At 48.4% G+C, this 22667-nt stretch overlaps 1 protein-coding gene across 1 annotated transcript; it reads left to right on the forward strand.

The window, feature by feature from the left end:
* Positions 1-316: 316 nt before the first annotated feature.
* Tchp (trichoplein keratin filament binding) lies at positions 317-17155 on the forward strand. The gene is made up of 13 exons (XM_008848985.3): positions 317-458; positions 2337-2530; positions 3620-3830; positions 4383-4439; positions 7386-7454; positions 8734-8907; positions 9715-9827; positions 9988-10054; positions 11851-12023; positions 12925-13006; positions 14131-14316; positions 14766-14909; positions 15798-17155. The coding sequence occupies exons 2-13, from the start codon at positions 2337-2339 to the stop codon at positions 15828-15830; spliced, it is 1503 nt and encodes a 500-aa protein (XP_008847207.1). The 5' UTR covers positions 317-458; the 3' UTR covers positions 15831-17155.
* Positions 17156-22667: the final 5512 nt, after the last annotated feature.

The raw sequence follows: 22667 nt of genomic DNA on the forward strand, positions 1-22667 counted from the left end.
TGATGGGATTCCCTGGGCAGCTCCCCGGATGATTCTCATGTGCCTTGTTTGAGAACCACGGGCTTATATCTTCGCTATCCTATCCCATGGCTTCCATTCTCCCCTCTTTCCCTTCCACTCCCTCAAGGTAACCACCACCCTGACTTTTGCTTAAGGATGATTTTTGACCCCTTTATTCCTACCTCAAGGACTGATTACGTTTGTGATCGATTTCCCTCTTACCAGGAGGAGGCGCCAGAGAAACACCACAGCTTTCTTCTTCCTCCTGCCAGCGTCCAGTGCCGCGCTGCAGGTGGTTTGGTCCTCGCGGCGCTCCGTAGTCAAGCGCTGCTGGGCAACGGGCGGGGAAACGGCCGGCGTCACCACTGGGCAGGACACCGCGGGATTAGCGGAACCTGGAGAGGGCGTGCTGGAGCTGCGGCAGTGCGACTCCTCCGGAACTTCGGGCGCAGAGAAACGTGAGTCCGAAGTTGAGCTGGGCCGAGGGGCCGTGGAGGGCCTCGCCGTGGGCAGCGGGTGGGAGTGGAGCGACCTTGCTGGGACTGAGGGGGACCCGGAGAGGGGAGCGGGAGACCGGGAGAGGGGAGTGGGGAACCCGAAAAGGGGAGCCGGGGACCGGGAGAGGGAAACGAGGGACCAAGAGAGGGGTGCATCCTTATCAGGGAAGCTGGTCATTTCATGAGCTTTTAACTCTGAGTGCAAAGATGTATCCACGAGCTTCTTTGTACAGGACTAGGAAAAAAATGGTTAAGCGTGCCACAGCCTGAAGACTGAGGTCACACATCGAAGTTGCCTCCATTTGGCCTAAGGATCTGGAGTTGGAGAGTTCTTGTGGGCAAGTCTTAGGCCCACATCAAGAGGAGTTTCTGTCCCCACACTTTGTGGACCCTGCAGGAGGGCGGCTTTTGGGCCAGCAGACTGCTCTCTTATCTCCACAGCCCTAGTGGAATGCCTGACGCCCTACCTCTTAACTCCCTTGATGTCAGTTTCATCTGCCCTCCAAGATAGCTCTCAAACACTTTCATGTGTGCCTTGACACCTGGGCTAAGACCCCTCCCAAGAGGCTGTCAGAAGTGGGGTACGTTTACACCAACAGGCCACCTCTTAGGTGTGCTGAGCCAGGAATCATCTCAGAGGAATGTGAATTCTGTTTCTAGCTCCTTTATTTCCTTTACTTCCTGGTTTTATGGTCCTGGGCGAGTCATTTTACTTCTTTGAACATAAATTTTGTCCCTTAGCAAGTAATGGGGTGATTGTAAAAAGTTATATATAAGTTACTTTGGGGCTGGAGAGATGGCTCAGCAGGAGTGCTGGCTGCTCTTACAGAGGACTTGAGTTGGGTTTCTAGCACCCGCATGGTGGCTCTGATGCCCTCTTCTGACCTCTGAGGGCATTGAACACGTGTACTTACATACATGTAGGCAAAACATATATACACAAAAAATTTTAAAGGTGCTTGGCATATACTAAAAATGTTCTATGAATTATGTCCCTGGCCTTTAATCCCAGCACTGGGGAGTCAGGCAAGTGGATCTCTTTGACTTTGAGACCAGCCTGGTCTACATAGGGAGTTCTAGGCCAACCAGAGCTACACAGTGAAACTCTGTCAGAGTCCCCGATTAGTTCTTTTCATTTGTTTTTAAGATAGGGGCTTGCTATTTTGTCCAATTTGGTCTTGACCTTCTGAACTTGTGATCTTGTGTCAGTCTCCAGAGTAGCAGGTCCATGCCAGTATGTCCTACTTGCCCCTGTAGTTTTTTGTTTTTTTTTTTTTATTTCATTTATTGTTTTTATTTTTTGTGTATGAGTGTATTGCCTGCATCTGTATGAGTGCACCCCTGTCATGCAATAGAGGTCAGAAGAGGGCGTCGGAGGAACTAGAGTTAAGGACGGTTCTTAGCTGTCATGTGGGTGCTGGGACTCAAACCCCAGTCTTCTGCAAGAGCAGTCTGTGCTCTTACCTCCTGAGCCATCTCTCCAGCCCTGCCCCCATAGTTTTATACAGAGTCTAAAAACCCCCAGTGTGCCTAGGCCATCTTTGCTAGGACAAGCCTTGTGTCTCTGTAATGCCCCTGATAATGGCTAGCCCACTGCTGGGCACACTCTAGGTTTATTTAAATTGGTAAGTTGCAGCCTTGGCAAATCATTTAGAAAATGCTGACGCCTGGCCCCAGTCTAAGGTTTTTATTATTCAGTTGTTCTGGAGTGTGGCCCGGATGTGGGTCTTAAGGCATCACCAAGGGTGTGGTCAAGGGGTGAGTGCCACTCACTAAAGGCCATGTCAGAGCTCCTGGGTTTGCATTTGGCTCGCTTTCTCACTATTGCTGTTCCTTCAGATGGCACTCCCCACGCTGCCTTCTTATTGGTGCAGCCGGAGGCCCCTGGATCGGCAGGCAGCACGCCAGCGCCAGAGGGAACAGGCGGCCCAGCTTCGGCAGCAGTGGGAACAGAACAGCCGCTATTTCAAGGTGTCTGACATCCACAGCTCCAAGCAGGCAGAATGGAGCTCCAAGGCCTCCTACCAACAGAGGTGAGTATCCAGGCAGTCCTGCCAGCTGCATGAAAGTGGATGCCACTAATAGGTTAGGGGACTAGGGAGTGTGGCCTGACAGCATGAGTTACGTGCGTGGTGATGCTTTTCTAATTGGAAATTGGGTGGAAAAAAGAATAACTGGTGAAGTAACGTGTGCATTGAGATGTGTGCAGTGGAACCTGGAATCCTCTCTGTACTCCTACACTCCAGAGAAAACCACAGGCAACACTGGCATATGTCCTGTCTTTCCAGGTACTTTTTCCCTACGTGTGTTTATGTTCACACACACACACACACACACACATACACACACACACCTTTTTTTTTTTTTTTTTTTTTTTTGTCCTTTTGAGACAGGGTCTCCCTGTAGCCCCAGCTGTCCTGAAACTCACTATGTAGACCAGGCCTGCCTCGAACTCACAAAGGTCCACCTGCCTCTGCCTCCTAAGTGCTGGGATTAAAGGCATGCACCACCACACCCGGCTTTTTAAAAAATTTTTATTTGTATTTTATATGTATGATTTTGTTTTTTCCTGCATACACACACCTTTTTATAGAAATACACATGAAAATGTTGAGGTTGAAAAACATAAGCTCTCTTGGGGCTGGAGAGATGGCTCAGGAGGTAAGAGCATTGACTGCTCTTGCAGAGAACCCAGGTTTGATTCCCAGCATCTACATAGTGGCTAACAACCGAATGTAACTCCAGTTCCAGGAGCTCTAACACCCTCTTCTGATCTCTGAGCATTGCATACACAGGTGTACTTACATACATGTACAAAATACACATGCACAAACTGGACCTACTTTGTAGGATTACGGTGATGAGCATACATAGCCATCCATGTAGATAGTACTTGGCACATAATGGTTCATGAAATAGCTATTACTATTATCACATGCATATATAAGCCCATCAGCTTTTCTGATTGACATCCTGTTTTGTGACGTGCTGTCTTCACTGGCTAGGGACCCTTCCTGTGTCATTGTTAGGTCTACCTCAGCCTCTTTTGCCCATATGGTAGGATAGGCATGCCACCTGTGGCCTTAGTCTGACTGATACGTTGTGGGCTCCTCCTCACCTAGCATGCAGGCCTATCAGCGTGAGAAGATGAAGGAGGAGAAGAGGAAGAGTCTGGAGGCCCGGCGTGAGAGACTCAGGCAGCTTGTTCTGGAAGAGCAGGACCTGTTGGCCAGGGAGCTGGAAGAGCTGAGGTTGAGCATGAACCTGCGGGAAAAAAGAATCCGTGAACAGCACAGGAATCTGAAATCAGCCCGAGAAGAACAGAGAAAACTGGTACCTGCCAGAGATCCTGTGGAGGCTGTGGAGGGGAGTGCCCCTAGGCCAGACTGCTAGTTGTACCTGTGGAGTCATTCCTGATGCTCTGGTCTGATGAGATAGCCAGGTGATTCCAGAGTCCATGGGAAAAGCTAGTACACTCACTAGTCCCTGGGCTGGGAGTGTCTAGTATATCAGTCATTGCAGGGGATTCCTCCTTACTCCAATACTAGGACCCCACAAAGATCTGGAACTGGTATATTTTATCTTCCAAAGTAGTTATGGGAGCTAGCTTCAGTCTGTGTGTTTTAGGTCACTGTATGTTTGGAAACCCCTAAGAAGGACCCTTCCATAGCATCAGGACTTTGGTCTCTTAGCCCACTGCAAGACATTTGTGGGTACCACCCATTCAGTTCAGATGTCTGGCCCAGAGCTGTGTGTACAAAGAAAGGAGATTAGAGCAGCAGGAGTGCTGACACCGCTGATGGCCACAGCTTCTATTGTGTTTTGTCTGAAATGTGAATGAATTTGAACAGCAACATCAGGTGTCTTTCTGTGTTTTCTTGAAAGATTGCTGAACAACTTTTGTATGAACACTGGAAAAAGAACAACCCAGAACTTCGAGAGGTGAGAATTAAGAACCTTCCGTTGGTTTGCCTGAGGAGGTGACAGCTGGGTTGGTACTGAGGAGAGAAGCTCTTGCTACCTGAAAAGTGCACAAGGCAGAAGAGCTGGTACAGGACTGAGGATGGTACACCGAACCCTGCCACACAGCCTGCCTCGTTGGGTGTGCTCACTGTCCAGCCTCTGCAAAGGCAGGGGCAGATAGGGTTTGTAGGAGTGGGGGAGAACTTTAGGTGTTTTTTGTTTGTTTGTTTTTTTGAGACAGGGTCTCCCTGTAGCCCCAGCTGGCTGGAACTCACTATGTAGACCAGGCTCCAGGCTGGACTTGAACTCAGAGAGATCTACCTGCCTCTGCCTCCCATGTGCTGGGATTAAAGGCGTGCGCCACCACACCCAGCAGGGCATTAGGTTTTAGTTTGACGGTATGGCGTAAGGAAAGGGCCCTCTAGATGGAGGTGATTTGCAAGGATTGACCTGTGGCATGAGAGCAGAGTCCAGGGACTTGTAAAGGCCCAGATGAGTCTGGGATGCCCCATGAGGAAGAAATCCTAAGAGATGAGGTTGGTGAGGCAGATGAGGCCAGACCTTCCTCCAGAGGCACTGGACCACTTGTTTAGGGTTCAGTGATCCTAGCTGCATCTCAGAGTACTCCTGGTAGCCGTGTCATCAAAGTGAGCTGGACCAGGAGCAGTGATGCCTGTGGGGCTGCTTAAGGTGAAGGCCTAAAGTAGATAGCAGGGGACAGGCCACATGTGTAGGACCTGGGAACAGAGAAAGGGTTAGTTTTGGTTTGGAAACATCACTAAAGATTGACTGGAGGGGGTTGTTCCTATTACTGATAGGAATTCATTCATTTCAACAGTGGTTGTATAAGTTTGGTACTATTTATGTGTCATAATTATGTTTAGAAATTGCCTGTTGAGGGCTGGTGATATGTCTCATTGGGGAAAGGTGCTTGCTGCCAAGCTTGACCTAAATTTGATCCCTGGGGCCCATATAGTGGAAGGAGAGAACTGACAGCCACTCATTGTCCTCTGCTGTCTATACAATTGCCATGGTATGTACACACACACACAGAGAGAGAGAGAGAGAGAGAGAGAGAGAGAGAGAGAGAGAGAGAGAAAATGCAAATGCTTGAAAGCAAGTAAATAAAAGGTGTTTTTGAGTATTATGTGGTCTCCACTGACCTGTGGAAATCTTGTGCTCCTGTCCATCTGTTAGTGAGTGTTAGGGAGGGAGGAAATTCCAACTTCAGAAACTTCCAAACCAAAGCTTTTGGACTTGTGATTGGTTTTCTCTTGCTTGCTTTTTTTTTTTCTGTCTTTTTGAGACAGGGTCTCCTTATAGCCCCAGCTGTCCTAGAACTCACTATGTAGACCAGGCTGGCTTTGAACTCACAGAGATCTGCCTGGTTCTGCCTCCAAGTGCTGGGATTAAAGGTGTGTGAATTATGACAGTTTTATACATGCATATAATACATTTTGATTATACCCACCTCTCCCTCCCCCTTGTTTTTTAAAATTACATGTTTTTATTTATTGTGTGAAGGGGGCACATACTGCAGTGCACCTGTTGGGGAAATTTGCTCCTTCTACCATGTGGGTTTCAAGGATTGAATTTAGGTTGTCAGCAGGCCTTGGCAGCAAGTCTGAGCCATCTTGCCACTCCGTGTTCTCATGTTTATTTTTCTGAAATCAAGCCTTCATTTTTCATTTTACGTGTGTGTGTGTGTGTGTGTGTGTGTGTGTATACACACATGACCATGCCATGACACCCATGTGGTCAGGAGTTGGTTTTCTCTCACTGTGGGTTCTGAGAATTACACTTGGATCCTCAGGCTTGTGTGAGAAGAACTTTTTTACCTGCTGAGCCTTCTTGCTAGCCCTTTCTTCTTCATTTTGGAGACACAGGGTATCATATCATATCAAGGGCTGGCCTTGAACTCACGATGTAGCCAAAGATGATCCTGAGTCCCTGATCTCCTGCCTCTGCCTCCTGAGTGCTAGGATTCTAGATTCTAGTATGCCAGCTGTGCACTGCTGTGTTGGGCTACAGCAGCTGCTCTGCAGAGGAAGTTTTGGGGAGTCAAGCCAGCTATCTCCTGTGGCTCTGTCCCTGACACTTTAGACCAGTGAAAGGTGCCCTTGAAATTGTATTTCTATTTTAGTGTCTGCTGAGAAATATTTCCTGCTCACTTCAGGGCCACTGGGTAAGAATTTTTATTCCTTTATTCCAAGGTGTAAACTTGGCTTAGAAACATCTGCTCCTTGGATTTTCTAATTGCTTTTCATTCAGATTTTTGTTGTTACTGTAAATTATTTTAGGCCCAGGTTGGCCTCAGTCCCACAGAGATCCACCTACCCCTGCCTCATGAATGCTGGGATTAAAGTTATGAACCACCATGCCTGGCTCATGTTAATTTCATTAATTTGTGTGTGGTGTGTGTGTGTGTGTGTGTGTGTGTTTGTTTGTATGCATGCATATATATGTGCCATGGTGTGGCATGCGTGTGATATTCTGCATACAACTTGGAATTCAGTTCTCTCCTCTCACCTTGCTGAAGCAGGGTCTTTTGTTTCTGCTGCTGAGCTGTGTACTCTAGGCCAGCTAGCCTGTGAGCTTCTGTGCTTCTAAGCAGCTCTGTATCCATCTCCTATCTTACTTCAGGAGTGCTCGGATTGCAGGTGCATGCTATCACATCCTGCCTTCTTGCCTTTTATGTGGGTGGCTCTTGGCTTGAACTCAGGGTTTCAGGCTTGCAAGGCAGGAGCTTTTACCAACCCTTGGTGGCCCCCGTTCATACTGTTTTTGTCAGGGTCATCTTGCACCCTCAGTTTACTAAGGGAGTCATGGTCAGGTCGGAGCAAGTGGCACAGAGGCAGCACACTCTCTCAGTAAATGTCATACAAACCTGTGAGGAAATTAATATTCTGTCTTTCTAATCCTCAGATTGAATTGGACCTTCACAAGAAGCATGTTATAAACTCTTGGGCAGCGCAGAAAGAAGAGAAAAAGCAGGTATGGTCTGTGATGCCCACATGCTGCCTTGCAGCTTTCTTCCTGTCTGTGAACTGTCCTCTTGACTCCAGTGCTCTTTTTTGACTCCACTTGAGAAGCAAGCTTCTGCTCAGATGCTACATGTACAGTCTGAATGTCTGTTCTTTGTGTAAGTGCACGTACCTGTGGAGACCAGGGGACAGCCTTAGGTAATGTTCCTCAGGAGCAATCCACATCTTGTTTTTTTTTTTTTTTTTTTTTTTTTTTTTTTTTGTGGGTCTCCCTGTAGCCCGAGCTGGCCTGGAACTCACTACATAGATTAGGCTGGCCTCAAACTCACAGAGATCCACCTGCCCTTAGTGTATAGATGAAGCTGACCTCAATCTCACAGAGATCCTTCTGCCTCTGCCTCCTGAGTGCTGGGATTAAAGGCGTGTGCTACCACACCCTGTGATCCATCTTTCTCTTGTTAGGCTGCAGCTCACTAAGTAGACTCCAAGGAGCTCTAGGGATCCACTAGGCTCGGCCTCCCCAGTGTTGGCATGACAAGTGTGTATCACTGTGTCTAGCTTTTTTTATTAAAAATTTTATTTGGCAAGGTATGGTGGCACATGTCTTTAATCCCAGCACTTGGGAGGCAGAGGCAGGTGGATCTTTGTGAGTTCGAGGCCAGCCTGGTCTACATAGCAAGTACCAGGACAGCTGGGGCTACAGCGAGACCCTGTCTCAAAAAGGCCAAAAAAAAAAAATTACTTATTATTATTATTGTGCAAATGTGTACATGTGGAGGTCAGAGAGCAACTTTCAGGAGTCTGTCCTCCTCTTCCACCACAAGTTTCAGGGGTCAAGTTTGGGTCTTCATGTTTGCACAGCAAGCACTTTACTGATCAAATTATCTCCTCAGCCTTGGATGTTTGCTCTTGTGCGTACTAGGGTCCCTGGTAATCATTCCTGAGCAGAATGAGGCCAGGTGACAGGGTTGGTAGATGGTAGGTAGATCATGTGTCTCTAAAGGCATTTTTGTTGTCACTGGAGTTTCTTGAACCTGCATCATAAACTCAACCCTGGCTCATCACAGCACCTCCAGGGATAAGAGTCCATCACTTGGCCTCCATGTTCATTCTGCCAAGTGTTTTGTTGTCCTGTGAAGAGGGCCTGATGGTGCTGAACCTCTCTTGTGCACGGTTGCCCAGGGTCACACTGCTGAAGAAGGCTGAGCCTGCCTGGCCTATAGCCAGCTGAACAGCAGCAGGGAGCCGAGGCTCGGCTGGCTGCCTGTGACAGTGGTGACCTTTTGTAGCAAGAAGCCACTGAAGAGCAGGAGAACAAGTGGTTCGAAAATGAGTATGAAACAGCCCGCAGGGAGGCGATGGAACGGATGAAAGCGGAGGAGGAAAGGAGGCAGCTTGAGGGGAAAATGCAGGCTGAGGCATTGCGCCAGCAGATAGAGGAGCTGAAGCAGAAGGAGATGGAGGTGAGTGCAAGCAGCTGCTTAGGAGTGGGAAAAGGCATGTAAAAGGCCATTCTAAGAAGACCATAGTGGGGTTGGAGGGTCTGAGAACTGAGCAAGAGCTGCGTTCTCTCTTCTCACATGTGTGCTCTTTGGTGGTTCTGTCATGTTACATGGTGTGCTAGAACATTAGTGGTCTAGAGACAGTTCCTGTCCATTTGGATGTGTTTAGAGATCTTCCTGGACCTTCTTAGACTGTGGACTTTGCAGTGCACTGAGCACATGTGGCTTAGTAGGATGATCTAGCACACAGCTCTCCATTGGTAGCAGGCTCTGGGTCTCAGGACATAAGCCATGAGGGTTTGTGGTCCAGGAGGCTGTCTTTGAAACACAGTGCTCAGTTTCCTTCAGTGGCTGGGTCTCTCCATTCAGAGGGAGGCCCTATCCATGACCTCCTGTCCCTTTTTTTCCCCCTGAATGTTCTAATAACTAGAAACTTAGTGCCCACCACTAATTCTGTGTGCTAGGTGTAGGGCCGGAGTAAGGTGCTACTAACCACTGGCCTCATCCTGGTTGCCATGTTGATTGAGGAGGCAGATGTTAAGTTACAGGAAGTCTCTGTCAGGCTGGGCAAGGCTCTTGTAGGAAGTGGCTTAGCTCAGATGAAACAGATGAGCAAGTTCAGCTGGACTGAAGAACTTGGAGCCGCAGGGGTGGAAGGGATCCTGAAAATGGGTGGGGGGTCGGGGGGAGGTGCATTTGCAGTGTCTATCAGAAGTGGAGATGAGGCACTCTGGTTGCCTCATCTTGTGTTTATCTTCATAACCACAGGCAACCAAACTAAAGAAGGAGCAGGAGAATCTGCTAAAGCAGCGGTGGGAGCTGGAGAGGCTGGAGGAAGAGAGGAGGCAGATGGCAGCCTTCAGGCACAAGGCAGAGCTGGGGTATGTATGGGAAGTCCCAACTCTTCCTTGGCAGGCGGGCCTCTTGCCTTCTCAGATTTGTCTGGGGTGTCCCTACACCCAGCGGCCTGCAGAGAGCGGTTGTCTCACTCCAGTTATTGCTTGTGAAGGACTGCAGCAGCCTGTCGTTTCCCATCTTTAGGCGTTTTTTGCGGCATCAGTATAACGCACAACTCAACAGACGTACCCAGCAGATCCAGGAGGAACTGGTGAGTCTGAACTGATCTACCTCTTGGCAGTTTTTGACATCTTTTGAAACTGGTCAGGATATGAGTGCATTCTCCTGAGATTTAAAGCACAAAGGGGACTGGCCAAAGGTACAAACTTCTAGTTATAAGATGAAGTCGAGAAATCTAAAGCCTGTGTGTGGATTACAGTGGACAAGGCTGTTATTTCTTGAACTGTGCAGCTCTGTGGTGGAATATGTGTTTAACCTGCACAAGGTTCTGGGTTTTATCCCCAGCACCACAAAAGATAATTACTAAAAGAAATATACTTAAGTCCTTAGATAATCTTTTTTTTCTTTTTGGTCGTTTTGAGACAGGGTCTCCCTGTAGCCCCAGCTGTCCTGGAACTCACTGTAGACCACGCTGGCCTTGAACTCATAGAGATCCGCCTGCCTCTGCCTCCCGAGTGCTGGGATTAAAGGCGTGTGCCACCACGCCCGGCCCTAGATAATCATTTTTTAAGATTTAAAATTTTCACTATTAGCCGGGCATGGTGGGGAGGCAGAGGTAGGTGGATCTCTGTGAGTTCAAGCCCAGCCTGGTCTACATAGTGAGTTCCAGGACAGCTGGGGCTACAGGGAGATGCTGTTTCAAAAAGACCAAAAAAAAAAAAAAAATTTTCTACTATTGTCTGTGGTCGGGGCATGTACATGCCATAGCATGCATGTGCAGGTCAGAGAACAACTTCTGGAAGTCAGTACTGTCCTTCCATTGTAAGTTCTTGGAATCAAGCAGATCATCAGGCTTGCTGGCCCAGTCCATAGGTATTCTCACCACAGAAAAAGATGAAGTGATGTGGATGTTAATTGCCTTAACTAGTAATCATTTCACAAAGTGGACGTGGCAGAAAAGCATCCAATTCTGTTTCAGTGAAGCTCGTATTCAGGAAACAGAACAGGATAAAGTGAGATTCTCCTTGACCTGTCCTATAGTCTCCTTCCATCTCCAGAGACACCCATTCCATGTATAGTCTTTTAGGTCTATGTACATACACATCTAGAGAGAGGTGGCTTTTCCTCTCCTTTGCTCATTTTTTTTGTTGTTGTTTTGTTTTGTTTTTTAAGTGTCATTAAAGTTGTGTTCCTTAGCATATTTACTTGGCAGTATGAAAGGATCAGTGTATTACTGTATGTTAGGTTGACCTTATTAGTAGCTGCTCAGTGTTTCTCTTAACATTAGTGAGCTCATGAGCAAGCACACTCAAGTTCCTTGGCTGTCCCTGTCACCTCTGGTCAGGGCAGACCATCAGGTGGCAGCGTCACTCTCATCCTGATGTCCGGTTTCCCCAGCACAGTTTTTCCTTGCTCTTCTGCAGCATTTAGTTGTACAGACGCTGACAGCAGGTTGTTCCCTGCCAGTGGGCATCTGATAGCTTCTAGTTTTCTCTGCCTACAGTAAAGCTGCTGTGAGCTGTTGGTAGACATATCTCTGTTCACTCTGTATCAGTGTGATCTGTTTTAAAAGTAGGCTTGTTGCCAAATTGTGTTCTACAATGTGGTGACTGGCATGCCAGGGGCACATGCCTGTGGTGGCATAGAGTGGCAGAACGGTTTCTTCTTTAGTGGAAAAGCTCTTGTCTGAACCCGCCTTTTGTGGCTATCCAGAAACAGTCTAACATCTTCCCTTCTGTCTTGAGGATGTGACAGGCCTCACATAGTTGAATCTGTGACATGTAGAAGGGGCAGAACAGGAGGGCAGGCTCCTGTGTGTGAGAGAGCTCACTTGGCTGCACCAGGGCTCGAGCCAGCCCAGCCACAGGCTACATCTCCTTCCTCTAGGAGGCAGACAGGCGGATCCTGCAGGCCCTCCTAGAGAAAGAGGAGGAGGTCCAGCGTGTCCACTTGGCCAGGAGGGAGCAGGCCCTGGCTGACGCAGCCTGGATGAAGCAGGTCATCGAGGAGCAGCTGCAGCTAGAGAGAGCACGGGAGGCAGAGCTGCAGGTGCTGTTGAGGTGAGAGGTGGCAGCTGCCTGGGCAGGAGGCTCTTGACCTCTACTCTGGTACTGTGAGATGCTCCTAGGAACCTAGAAGGCCACCATTGTTTTGTAACATCTGTCCTTGTAATTCATCAGTCATCCCAGGGGACCTTTCTTTGCTAGCGGAGGCTTGTGGAGGCTTCTGTCTTATGTTGTTCAAAGTAGATATTGCCATGGCTCAACGTGATGATCTGTTCATCCAAAATCTTAGGAAGGTGTAAGAGATTGTTACAAATATGCAGATGTTTGATGCTTCTTAGGGCTATAAAAATTGCTCTGGAGCCTAAATTTTGTTTGGAGACAGAGTCCCAGCCCAGGCTGGTTTCTACCAACTAACCTCAATTGATCTCCTGTCTCAGCCACTGAACTGACTAGCGCTACTGGCCTGTGCCACTGTGGCCAGCTTTGAGACCTAAAAGTTCCAACTCATAGATTGAAATAAATAATAGGCACTATACATTGAGCACCACTATACTATGTGCCAGCCACTTACTATACCCTGACATTCTGCCAAGCAATAGGTACCAGGCACATGGAGGAGACTCTAGGTGGTTGCTAGCCTGCCCCCTGGGTGAGCTTTCGATGATCCCAGGGATGTGGTGATAGGACTCAGGCACAGGCAGTGCCCACCCCTCTCTGGTTTCAGTGGTTTCATTTACCTCAGTACTAAATGGCTGCATTACCTTTTAAAAAGGGGATGAAGTATAAAAAAGTTAGTTAAAATACTTACTACAAAAGTATTGTCCTTAATTGTCATCTTTAAAAAGCTGGTGTGGGTGAGCTTCCCTGAAACATGGCAGCCCTGTGTGTTCTCTCGTCCGCTCCTTACCTTTGGTAGTGACATAGAGTCTGTGGTGTCCCTTTTGTGTTTGCCTAGGGAGGAGGCCAAGGAGATGTGGGAAAAGAGAGAGGCAGAATGGGCCCGAGAGCAGAGCGCAAGGGACCGGCTGATGAACGAGGTAATTCTAGCCACGAGGGACTTGGACAAGGGTATGATTTGCCACCTATTCTGAGAACAAATCTGCTTTGGTTATTTAAGTGGCATTAAAGTCATTATACAAGAAATACTAGTGTATCAGAAAGAAGCCAAGACATAGAATAAGTACCGGTGAAAACTCCCCAGGGCCCCAGGTGCACGTGCACTTCTTTCCCTGGCTGGATACATGCCTCTTAACTACATGTATTTCTTTCTACTGTGCTATTTGAGTTTCAGCTTTCTAACACATGGGCACGTCTTTAACTCCGAAGCAGCAGCAGCATCACATGACTGTGCTGTAGTTTACTTTTCCATCTCCCTTGGGGGTGTATTCTAAGAGGCACTGCAGGGAACCCCTGTGCAAGAGGGTGTGTTCCTTGGGGCCAGCAGTCAGCAGCAGACCAGATTGCATGAGAGGCGTGGGGCATCTGACTGGGAGAGTCCTCATTATCCCTGCACTGACAGCTACTTTGAAGTGGGTTACAATGATAATTCTGCATTTTGAAACCTTTGGCAAATTGGGTCACGGTTTGTTTTTCACTTTTGTAAATACCAAGTATTTCCCAGTGGTTTTGATTTTCCTCTTTTAAGTTTTCCCCTGGTTGTGCCCACTTAATATGTTCCCTCCTAATGGGTTGTCTGATGTTGGGTTGTCTGGTGGCTTCCTGGCTCCTGGGCTAGGAGTGGGACATCTCTTTGCTTTAGGTCAAGGTCTAAGCACCAAGCACAGCAGGCTTCTGCTGCTTGGAGTAGATTTAAATCTTGAAAGTTAGGAGGATGGTGCAGACTCCATCCCTGTGGCCTAGGTGACTTGCCACTGTTGAGCTGAGCCTCCCTTGTTTCTCTGAAGCTCCCCAGTGTCTATAGAGAAGGCTCCACCAGTGCTTCACTGTCTCCTCATAACATACTGTGGGTTGGAGTGGGAGGAAAACAGCCATGGCCCATGATGATCTGAGACCCACAGTGGTCCGTGGCCCAGGCCTGCTGCCTGTAAATGAAGGTTGGGGTTGAGACTAGGGTGGGTCTTGGTGTAGATGCAGCTGCAGTTGGTGCGAAGCTTAGAGTCTTATTCTGAAGTACAAACTCTTTCCTCGTGGTTGAGGCCAGGTTCTGACAGGGAGGCAGCAGCAAATACAAGAGAAGATTGAACAAAACCGGCGAGCACAGGAGCAGTCACTGAAACACAGGGAGAAACTCATCCAGAGTCTTGAGGAGGCAAGACAGTCAGCTCGCCTTGCCAAAGCGGAGAGTGAAGAACTCAAGTCGGCCAGGAAGCAGGATCTGGAAGCCCAGGTGGGGCTTGAACCCTAGGGCAAAGCGGGGCTCTACAGGGGGATGGGACCCTGGAGGCAGCAGGCTCTGCTGCATGGTTCTTAGGTCACTGTAGGACAGGTCCTTGACTCAGTTCCATCACTCCTTCATAGCTGAGAGTGCAGTGGATCTCTTTGGTTTCCGTGGCAGACCCTCCCTCCTGACTGTGGCTCAGGCTCCACTGTGGCTCCCTAATCTCTGGGGACCAGACTGTTTGTGTATGTATTCATTGCAGTTCCTGCAGCACAGTGTTCTCCCAACACATGATGGATGGATGCATCCAGGGCTTTCATGAGGACCACAGCGCCCCCATGGCCTTTTCCAGTCCTTGGGCTCCCTTCTTGGTTGTTGGCCTTGCCATTTGCCTCCTGCTCAGAGGCAGGCTCTGCCCCATGGGCCTTGTCTCTGGTAACTCCATTCTTGGTGTCCAGGTTGCAGAGCGTCGGCTCCAGGCATTGGAAGTAGAGCAGCAGGCGGAGGAGGCCGAGGAGGAGGCCAAACAGGCAGAAGAGCTCTCTGACGCTCTGCTGCGGCAGGAGGTGAAGACCATGGCTGAGCAGGGCTACCGGCCGAAGGTAGGAACCTGCGAGACAGCTGGCCACCACAGCCCTGTACTTGGCTGTGCTTGGCCCGTTCTGTGGTCTTCCTTCATGTCTTCCCTGAGGTTTATCTTTCCCAGCTGTGGGTAACCTCGGCACAAGGGCTATGTTATTCCTTGATTGGGCTTTAGACAGTCCCTTCAGGCAGTTTTGCTCTGGTTCCTGCTGCTTCAGTCTTTGCAAAGACTGGGATCCTGACTGCTGAGCTGTATCTTATCTGTCTACCCTATTTGGGCACAAAGTACAATCTTAGCAGAGCTGTGACTACAGCTAGTGAGGTGACAGTGGGGCCAGGTGAGACCTGCTTGCCTGCCTTGTCCTCTCCCTCTGACTGATCGGTCCTCCTTCTATGCCTTTCTGTGTGTCTCCTGAACTTGAGTAATCCCTGAGCAGGACACCATGGGGAGCAGAGGAGCAAAGGCCATCCTGCCTGCTCTGAGGGACCTGCTGACCGGGTTTTCTGAACTCTTCCCACCTTTACCCAGGGCCCCTGGCCTCTTGCATTTCGAGGTGTATCCCTCGGATGTGTGCTGAAAAGAAAAGATGGCTGGCTGCTCCACAGTCAAGAGAACTAGGGACCAGGGTGGAAGAAGATTAGAACAGGTCCTCCGTTTGCTGCAGAAGCTCAGGGTCCAGTAGGCAGAGGCTCAGATCAGTATTTCCACACTCACCTGGTCATCATCAGTGCTTGACTCAATGTCAGGGCCTCACAGCGGACACAAAATGCCTCACTTGAGGCTCAGGGTCAAGGCTTTCTTCAGCTGTAGGGAAAACTCAAGTTCTGCTCCAAATAAAAGGGAGGTGAGTTCCCAGGGTTCCAGAGACTGCTGGTCTGATCAGTCTATGCTTTCTTTCTTTTCTCAGCTTCATGGACACCCCAAAATTGCATGGGACTGACCTCACATGTACCTTAAGAAGCGTGCCAAACTGATATGCAGCTACAGACACTTGTACCGTGCTTGGCTCTGCTCGGGGCTCAGGGTGCTGCTGGGTAGGTCAGCCATGTGATCAAGCACATTGTGGTCTGCCTAGATATCAAGATGCCCTGGGTGTGCTGTGCCCACGGGAGCCCTTCCCTGCCCTCCTCACTGAGACAGGTCTCTTGTAGGCTCATGTTTATAACACTCTCCAAAGTCTTGTACTGTTTATAAATAACAAGATTCTAGGTTAGTACTAAGAACAGCTTGTATTCCATGATGGATTATGTAATTTCCTCTTGTCTCACCTGTAATTGTCTCCAGGGAGAACTAGTCAGAGAGAGGAGCCAGTCTTTCAATTTTCAAAATCTCCATGAAAGTTACTCTGTTGAAAACAAGCTTATAGGTCCTGGTGTAGTTTATTTCAAGGTTATTAATTTAGTGGTCTCAAAGGATCACATCTTTGACTTCTGGAAGAAAGGAACTGTGACCAAATCCACCCTCAGATAGTTGGTAGTCTGTGAGTACCTCTGGGAAGACAGTGAGAAGTGAGCCCCTTGTTCTAGAAGTATTTTGTTAGAATTTCCGTAGAGGAATGGTAGAGTGCTTACCTGGCATGTGTGTGGCCCCAGCTTGCGCCCCAGCACCAAGAAGAAGAAAAAATTTCTATAGAGCATTATACTCGGGGGGTGGGAGGGGGAGTGATCCCAGCACATTACCCCTGAAGAGGGACCTCAGAAGGTCACCTGGGGGCCAGCCCGCTTAAGACAGGGGTGTGACTAGGAACCTGTAAAGTCTTGGGAAGGTCTCTTACATGTAGCCCCTTGGGAATTATGTGTCTAGAGCAACGTACTGAACCTGGAGAAACTGAATCCAACTCAACCACAGATGAGCCCATTTCCCCCTCGGTTAGATCAGTGTGTCCCCAATTCATCTCTGCAAACAGCTCCAGTTCCTCGTAGCAATAATCATATTTTTATGACTTGTATTTTCTCCATACCCTTCCTCTGAGGTTTCAGTTTTCATTACACTGTAATCAGAATCTCATATCTCAGTCAATCCTAGCTAATTATAGGGCATTTTCCATGGTTATTAAAATCCAAAGTTTATTACAAAAGCCTGAGTCTGAGGGCTGCATTCCCTTCTCCATCATGCCATAAAAACAAATTGAGCTGTGAAGTATGTCCTCCGTGTTTTCATTTTCCTGTCATGGGGTTCTTTGCTGTGATCCCCTGTACACCACTTTATCATGCACTTGTGACTATTTCCCCATTTCAGATGTTCATTAATAAAGATCTGCTTTGATGGTGTTGTCTCTGGCATCGTTACTGATGATCTTTGTTGCTGCCTGTGGGTGTTGACGGTAGGTGATAGATGTAGCCTGCATCACAGGTCTGTCACTGGTCCTATTTCATAGGTTTATTCATTTTTCTTGTGACGGTAGTGCTCTCTCCCCCTAATTTCCTTGGGAACCACAGAAAATTATTAATGGACACTGCTCCGAGGTAGAACTCGTGTGTGCAGAATGACTGACAAATATATTTTTTTACTGGCATTAAAATTGTGTCACTGGTGCTATTATTGTGGGTGTGTGTGCAGGAACATGTGTGCCATGATGTACATCTAGAGGTCAGAGGCCAACTTTTGGAATCACTTCTCTCTGTCCACCTTTATGAGGGTCTCAAGGATTGAACTGAGGTCATCAGCCCTGTATGGCAAGCACCTTTACCTGCTGAACCATCTCACCAGCCCTTGGTTTAAACATCTCTACAAACCAGGTCAAAATTCTAATTTTCTGAATTAGAGCTATCTTATTCCTGTGATAGCTTGTGTGCTTGTTACCTCCTGTGTGTGGTTGTAGGTGTGCATAGTAACACACCAAGGATAGGAGTACCTCTGAGAAGTGTGTGGTTTCACCATTGTGCAAACACTACATCACAAGCTGAGAGTGGGCTCTGTGGTGCAACCCTGTGCCCATGCCCATCAGCAGTGTATCACGTGGCACATGACTGTACATGGCTTTATCGTTTACTCTGTTCTACTTAAAATGATTTTTAGGATTTCTTCAGCAGCAGCTTCTAAATCCTGTAATAGCGATGCTGTTGTAGCAACTGTGGATATGGAGAAACAATGGTATCTTATGAGTACCAGCCTGTCCTCTACTGCTCTCAGCACACATTCTCCATAGGGAGGGCAGTTCTGGGCTTTGGGAAGTTCCAAGACTGACAAGAAACTCTGACAAAGCCAGGTGTGGCGGTGTACACCTTTCTTCCCAGCGCTCAGGAGGCAGAGGCAGGAGGATCTCTGAGATCAAGGCCAGCCTGGTCTATATAGCGAGTTCCAGGCCAGCTGGGGCTACAGGGAGACCCTGTCTCAAACAAAAAAGACTGACAGGAGTGCAGTCTGAACCCGTTGCAGGACAGGTGGACATCACCACAGGCAGAGCCAGTTGTAATTCATGGTGCTGAGACCAATGGTACAACAGCTGGAGCCATGCAACCTTATTTATGGTAAAGGAGTGTTTACCTGTCACCTGGGTCTCAGGGAGCTCTCCCCATGAATACCAAGCAGCAGCATCAAGCCCACTGTGATGCTTTTGGAAACACTGGACTTGCAGTTCTTAATGACCTGACTCATTCCGCCATGTGGAGCTGGCTGTAGACTTCATTTTGGAGCGGCGTTTACTTGTTTCATCACCTCCAACATTGGAGCCACAGTTCCTTCATTTCCACTCTGTAGTTGATTGTGCAAAAACGGTACTTTTAAAAAGATTTTATTTTTAATTGTGTGTACCTGCATGTGCTACATGAGTGTGGGTGCCCAAGGAGAGGGGGTTAGAGCCCTGGAGCTGGAGTTGCAGGCAGTTGTGAGCTGCCTGACATGGGTGCTGGGAACCAAACTCAGGTCTTCCGGAAGAGCGAGTGCTCTTAACCGGGAGTCATTTCTTCAGCTCCTGTTGCTGCTTTATTCATTTTTGTTTGGGTCTACCTTTTTCTCTTGAAATTTGTTTTTCTAAACCTTGCCTATTCCTGATGATCTTGACCTTTTGTGGGTCCTGATGATGGGAAGCCTTACTGGAGGGGCGATGCTGCCTGTGTACTGCCCTCCCACTGGGTAAATCATACTTTGATCAGCCACACTGTCTACAGCAAGAGCAGGTAGTGCTCTTAACCACTGAGCCATCTCTTCAGGCCCCTAAACAATTTAATTGAATTTTTTGAATTGAAATTTTTTGAATTTCATACAATATATTTTGGTCATATTTATACCCTTCCTCTAGCTACACCCCTCCTATAGTCCCTCCCATGGGGTTTCATATATCATGTCATATGTTAAGGCCTATTGAGCCAAGTTTGTGTCCCCATGACTTGTGGCTTTTGAGACCACACTGACTGAGCATTGAGACCTACCTGGCTATACCACTGATTCTGGTTTACAGTTCAAGTCCAGATATTTCTGGATCTTTCTGGGTGGTTGATAGAAATGACCCAATCAAGGTCCAGTGAGATGGCTCAGTGGTACAGTTTTTGGATGCCAAACCTGATGACTTGCATTCAATTCCTAGCACCATATGGTGGAAGAAATGCCATTCTCTCTCCTCCCCCAACCCCCGAAAAACACTTCTCTGAACACATTTGCAGTTACTTTGGCCTCTAGTTGTTACCCAAGGAGTGCCGGCCCTGCAGATTCAGGCCTTGGTACCTCACAGGCCTTCTTGGGTGGCATAAGGCAGGCCTCTGGTTCTCAGTACAGTTCCACATCAGTACGTCCTGGGACTGTAGGTCCTATATCTCCACCATGGTACTGCCCCGCTGAATCCAAAGGTACCTGAGTCACGTGGTCACCACTCATCAGATGAGTCTCGATTCATCAAAATCCAGAAATCACTCGCTCTCCTGTGTTCTCAGCTGAACACACAGTTGACACCATCTGTCTTGCCCCCAACATTGGGCCCCCAGATCGAGCTCTGCTGCCTCTTGTTACTGTTGCTCAGGGTGACCAGGGGCTTCCCTTGCCCCCATCTTCTCATGCCACACTCATACCTTCCTAAGTGGCCTCCCGCTGCACTGATACTGAGGCAGTCCCTTTCTGGCCAACAAGGACCCTTTGCTTTGGCCTTCCGGAAGCCCTGGAGCACACGGCACTGCTCCTGGGAACAGTCTGGGAAAAAGCTTGCTCGGAGCACAGCACTGGGTCTGGTGGGGGAGCCTGCTGACTGAGGGGCCCAACATAGGAATCTGTTTGAGTCTAGGATGTTTTGTGCTCATTAGAACAGAACAGAAAGCTTCAGAACTGGAGAAAAGTCCGAATTGATTAGGCTAAAAAGTTGTTCCAAAGCAGTAATTACAAAATTCCAGTTTTAAGGAAACTATGTTTTGCTCACTTTGAACAGGATAAGTAGTATTTTCATTTTGTGGTGCTGGGGCTGGAATCCAGTCCTTGGTAAGGACTCTACTAACTGAGCTACGTCCCCAGCCTAGTGTTTGCTCATTTTGGGTATTTGTCTAGATTTTTCCACAGAGAAAGAATAGCTGTAGCCTTTGAAATGAAAGGAAATGTTACTTAAAAAATAAAATGGGGTTGAGATAGCTCAGTGTAAAGGAGCCTTTGTCAAGCTTGATGACTTGAGTTAAATCCCTGGGACCCTCAGAGACAATTTGTGTAAGTTGTCCACTGATTTCCATACACCCTCCTCACCCATGAACACACAGTAAAAAATAGCAATTAATTTAAAACCAAAATGAAGCCGGATGTGGTGGCATGCATTTTTAATCCTAGCACTGGGAAGGTAGATGCAGGAGGATCTCTGTGAGATCCAGACCAGCCTGGTCTACATAGTGAGTTCTAAGCCAGCTGGGGCTACAGAGACCCTGTCTCAAAAAAGTAAACATGGCGCACGCCTGTAGTCCCAGCACTTGGGAGGCAGAGGCAGGCGGATCTCTGTGAGTTCAAGGCCAGCCTGGTCTACATAGTGAGTTCCAGGACAGCTGGGGCTACAGGGAGACCCTGCTTCAAAAATACAAAACAAAACAAAACAAAAAAAACACACAAACCCCAAAATAAAACAAAAACCAAAGGAAGTAAAAGGCAAATGCTGGAGATAATTAAAGGTACAAGGTGAATGTGACCTGAACCCAAGCTCCTATTCCTTACTGAGCTGTGGCTTAACCCTGGCAGGAAAAGGCGGGACTGTCCCGTGGGAGTGCAGGACTGTCTGGCAGGGTCAGCCTCTGAGGACTGGGCTGTCTGAACACAGAATGCTAGCTCTCTCACACTCAGACAGTGAAGCCAGGCTGATGTCTCAAGATGCACACGGTCTTTGTTCAGCTGCCCTGAGGACTAGAGGATGGAGGGTTCACGGGACTTGTAAAGCAAAGGCTGAGCTCTGTTTCCTTACTTGTTGGTGGGCACACAAGTGGCCACTTCATAATCCTGTGGATGTCAATCACATTCAGTAAGGGAGTGAGCAAAGCTCTCCCTGACCCAGGTTTTTGTCCCAGTGCCTACCACACAGCAGCCAGGTGACTCTCTTGGGCAAGGTCTTCTGTCTGAAATGAGTATGGACATGTAGGGTATAGGGAGCTCAAACACATCACTCAGAAGGGCCTAGCCTGCCAGAAGCTTCTCCCATCTTTGCCTTTTGCTGTTTCAATCAGCAGCCAATTAGACATGGGCCACATACCTCACCCTTCCCTCCGTTCAGGATGTGCTGGCCCTGGAGGGAGCATTCCCCCTCCTACAATGCCTGTCAACCTGCTGTGGAATCTGTGAGGTCCTCACATCATTGCTGCTGCTGAACTGGGCAATGTCTTGCACAGAGATTGGTGTCTTAACTGAGCAGGGGTCAAGGAATATCTCAATTTGAAACAACTAGAACAGATGAGAAATGTTTATAGATAAAATAAGGAAGGCAGGGCTGGAGAGATGGCTCAGCAGAAAAAAGCACTGGCCGTTCTTATAGAGGACCTGGGTTTGGATCCCAGCACCCACATGGCAGCTAAAAACCATCTGTAACTCCAGTTCCAGGGGATTCTGATGCCTTCTGATCTCTGTGGGCATTGCACCACACGGATGCACTTACATGCAGCCAAGACACGCATAAAAATATTAAAAAAAATAAGGCACTGACAGACAAAACAGACCCTCCTCCGAATCCAGCTTATTCCTTTAAACCTCCTCCCCAGCAAGTAGAGGCCCTTCAGCCAGCAGCACATCCCTGGCTGGGGAGGGCTGGGCATAGGTCATAGTCAAGCCCTCCAGCATTCCCCCAAAAGAGCAATGTGGAGATAGCCAGTGTCTGCTCCATCCCTCCCCTTTGTAATTCTGCCAGGTCAGGGCCATTCCTCACCCTTTTCAGGCTCCAGGAGGTCTGCTGTGCTCACCCTGGATGTCCACTCAGGCCTGCAGAGCCCCAGTCTAGAGCATCGGCCTTGTGCTCTGAACAGTTCCACTACTACCTGAGCCTTTCGGTCTGAGCCTGTTTCCTCATCTGCAAAATGGGGGACATTTCAATTCCTTTTTAATGAGGCTGCTTTGATAATTTACAGGAAGGTCTATAGACAAGGCAGGGGAGCTACAGTAGTACAGTTTGGGGACCTGGAAAGAGGGAACATTGTGGGGTGTGGTACTGAAGGCAAAGGCCAGGTACAGAAAGGGACCTGGAGGAGGTGGGTGGGGCTATACAGAAAGGGACCTGGAGGAGGTGGGTGGGGCTGAGCTCATTCCTGCCTCTAGTTTCTGGTGGCTTTGTCCTCAGAAACCTACTTCATGGTTGATATGTGTGTATGAAAAGCAGGTGGAACCACTTGAAGGGAGG

Source organism: Nannospalax galili, unplaced genomic scaffold, assembly GCF_000622305.1.
Source record: "Nannospalax galili isolate Female #2095 unplaced genomic scaffold, S.galili_v1.0 scaffold103, whole genome shotgun sequence".
In the NCBI taxonomy this organism is placed as follows: Eukaryota; Metazoa; Chordata; class Mammalia; order Rodentia; family Spalacidae; genus Nannospalax; species Nannospalax galili.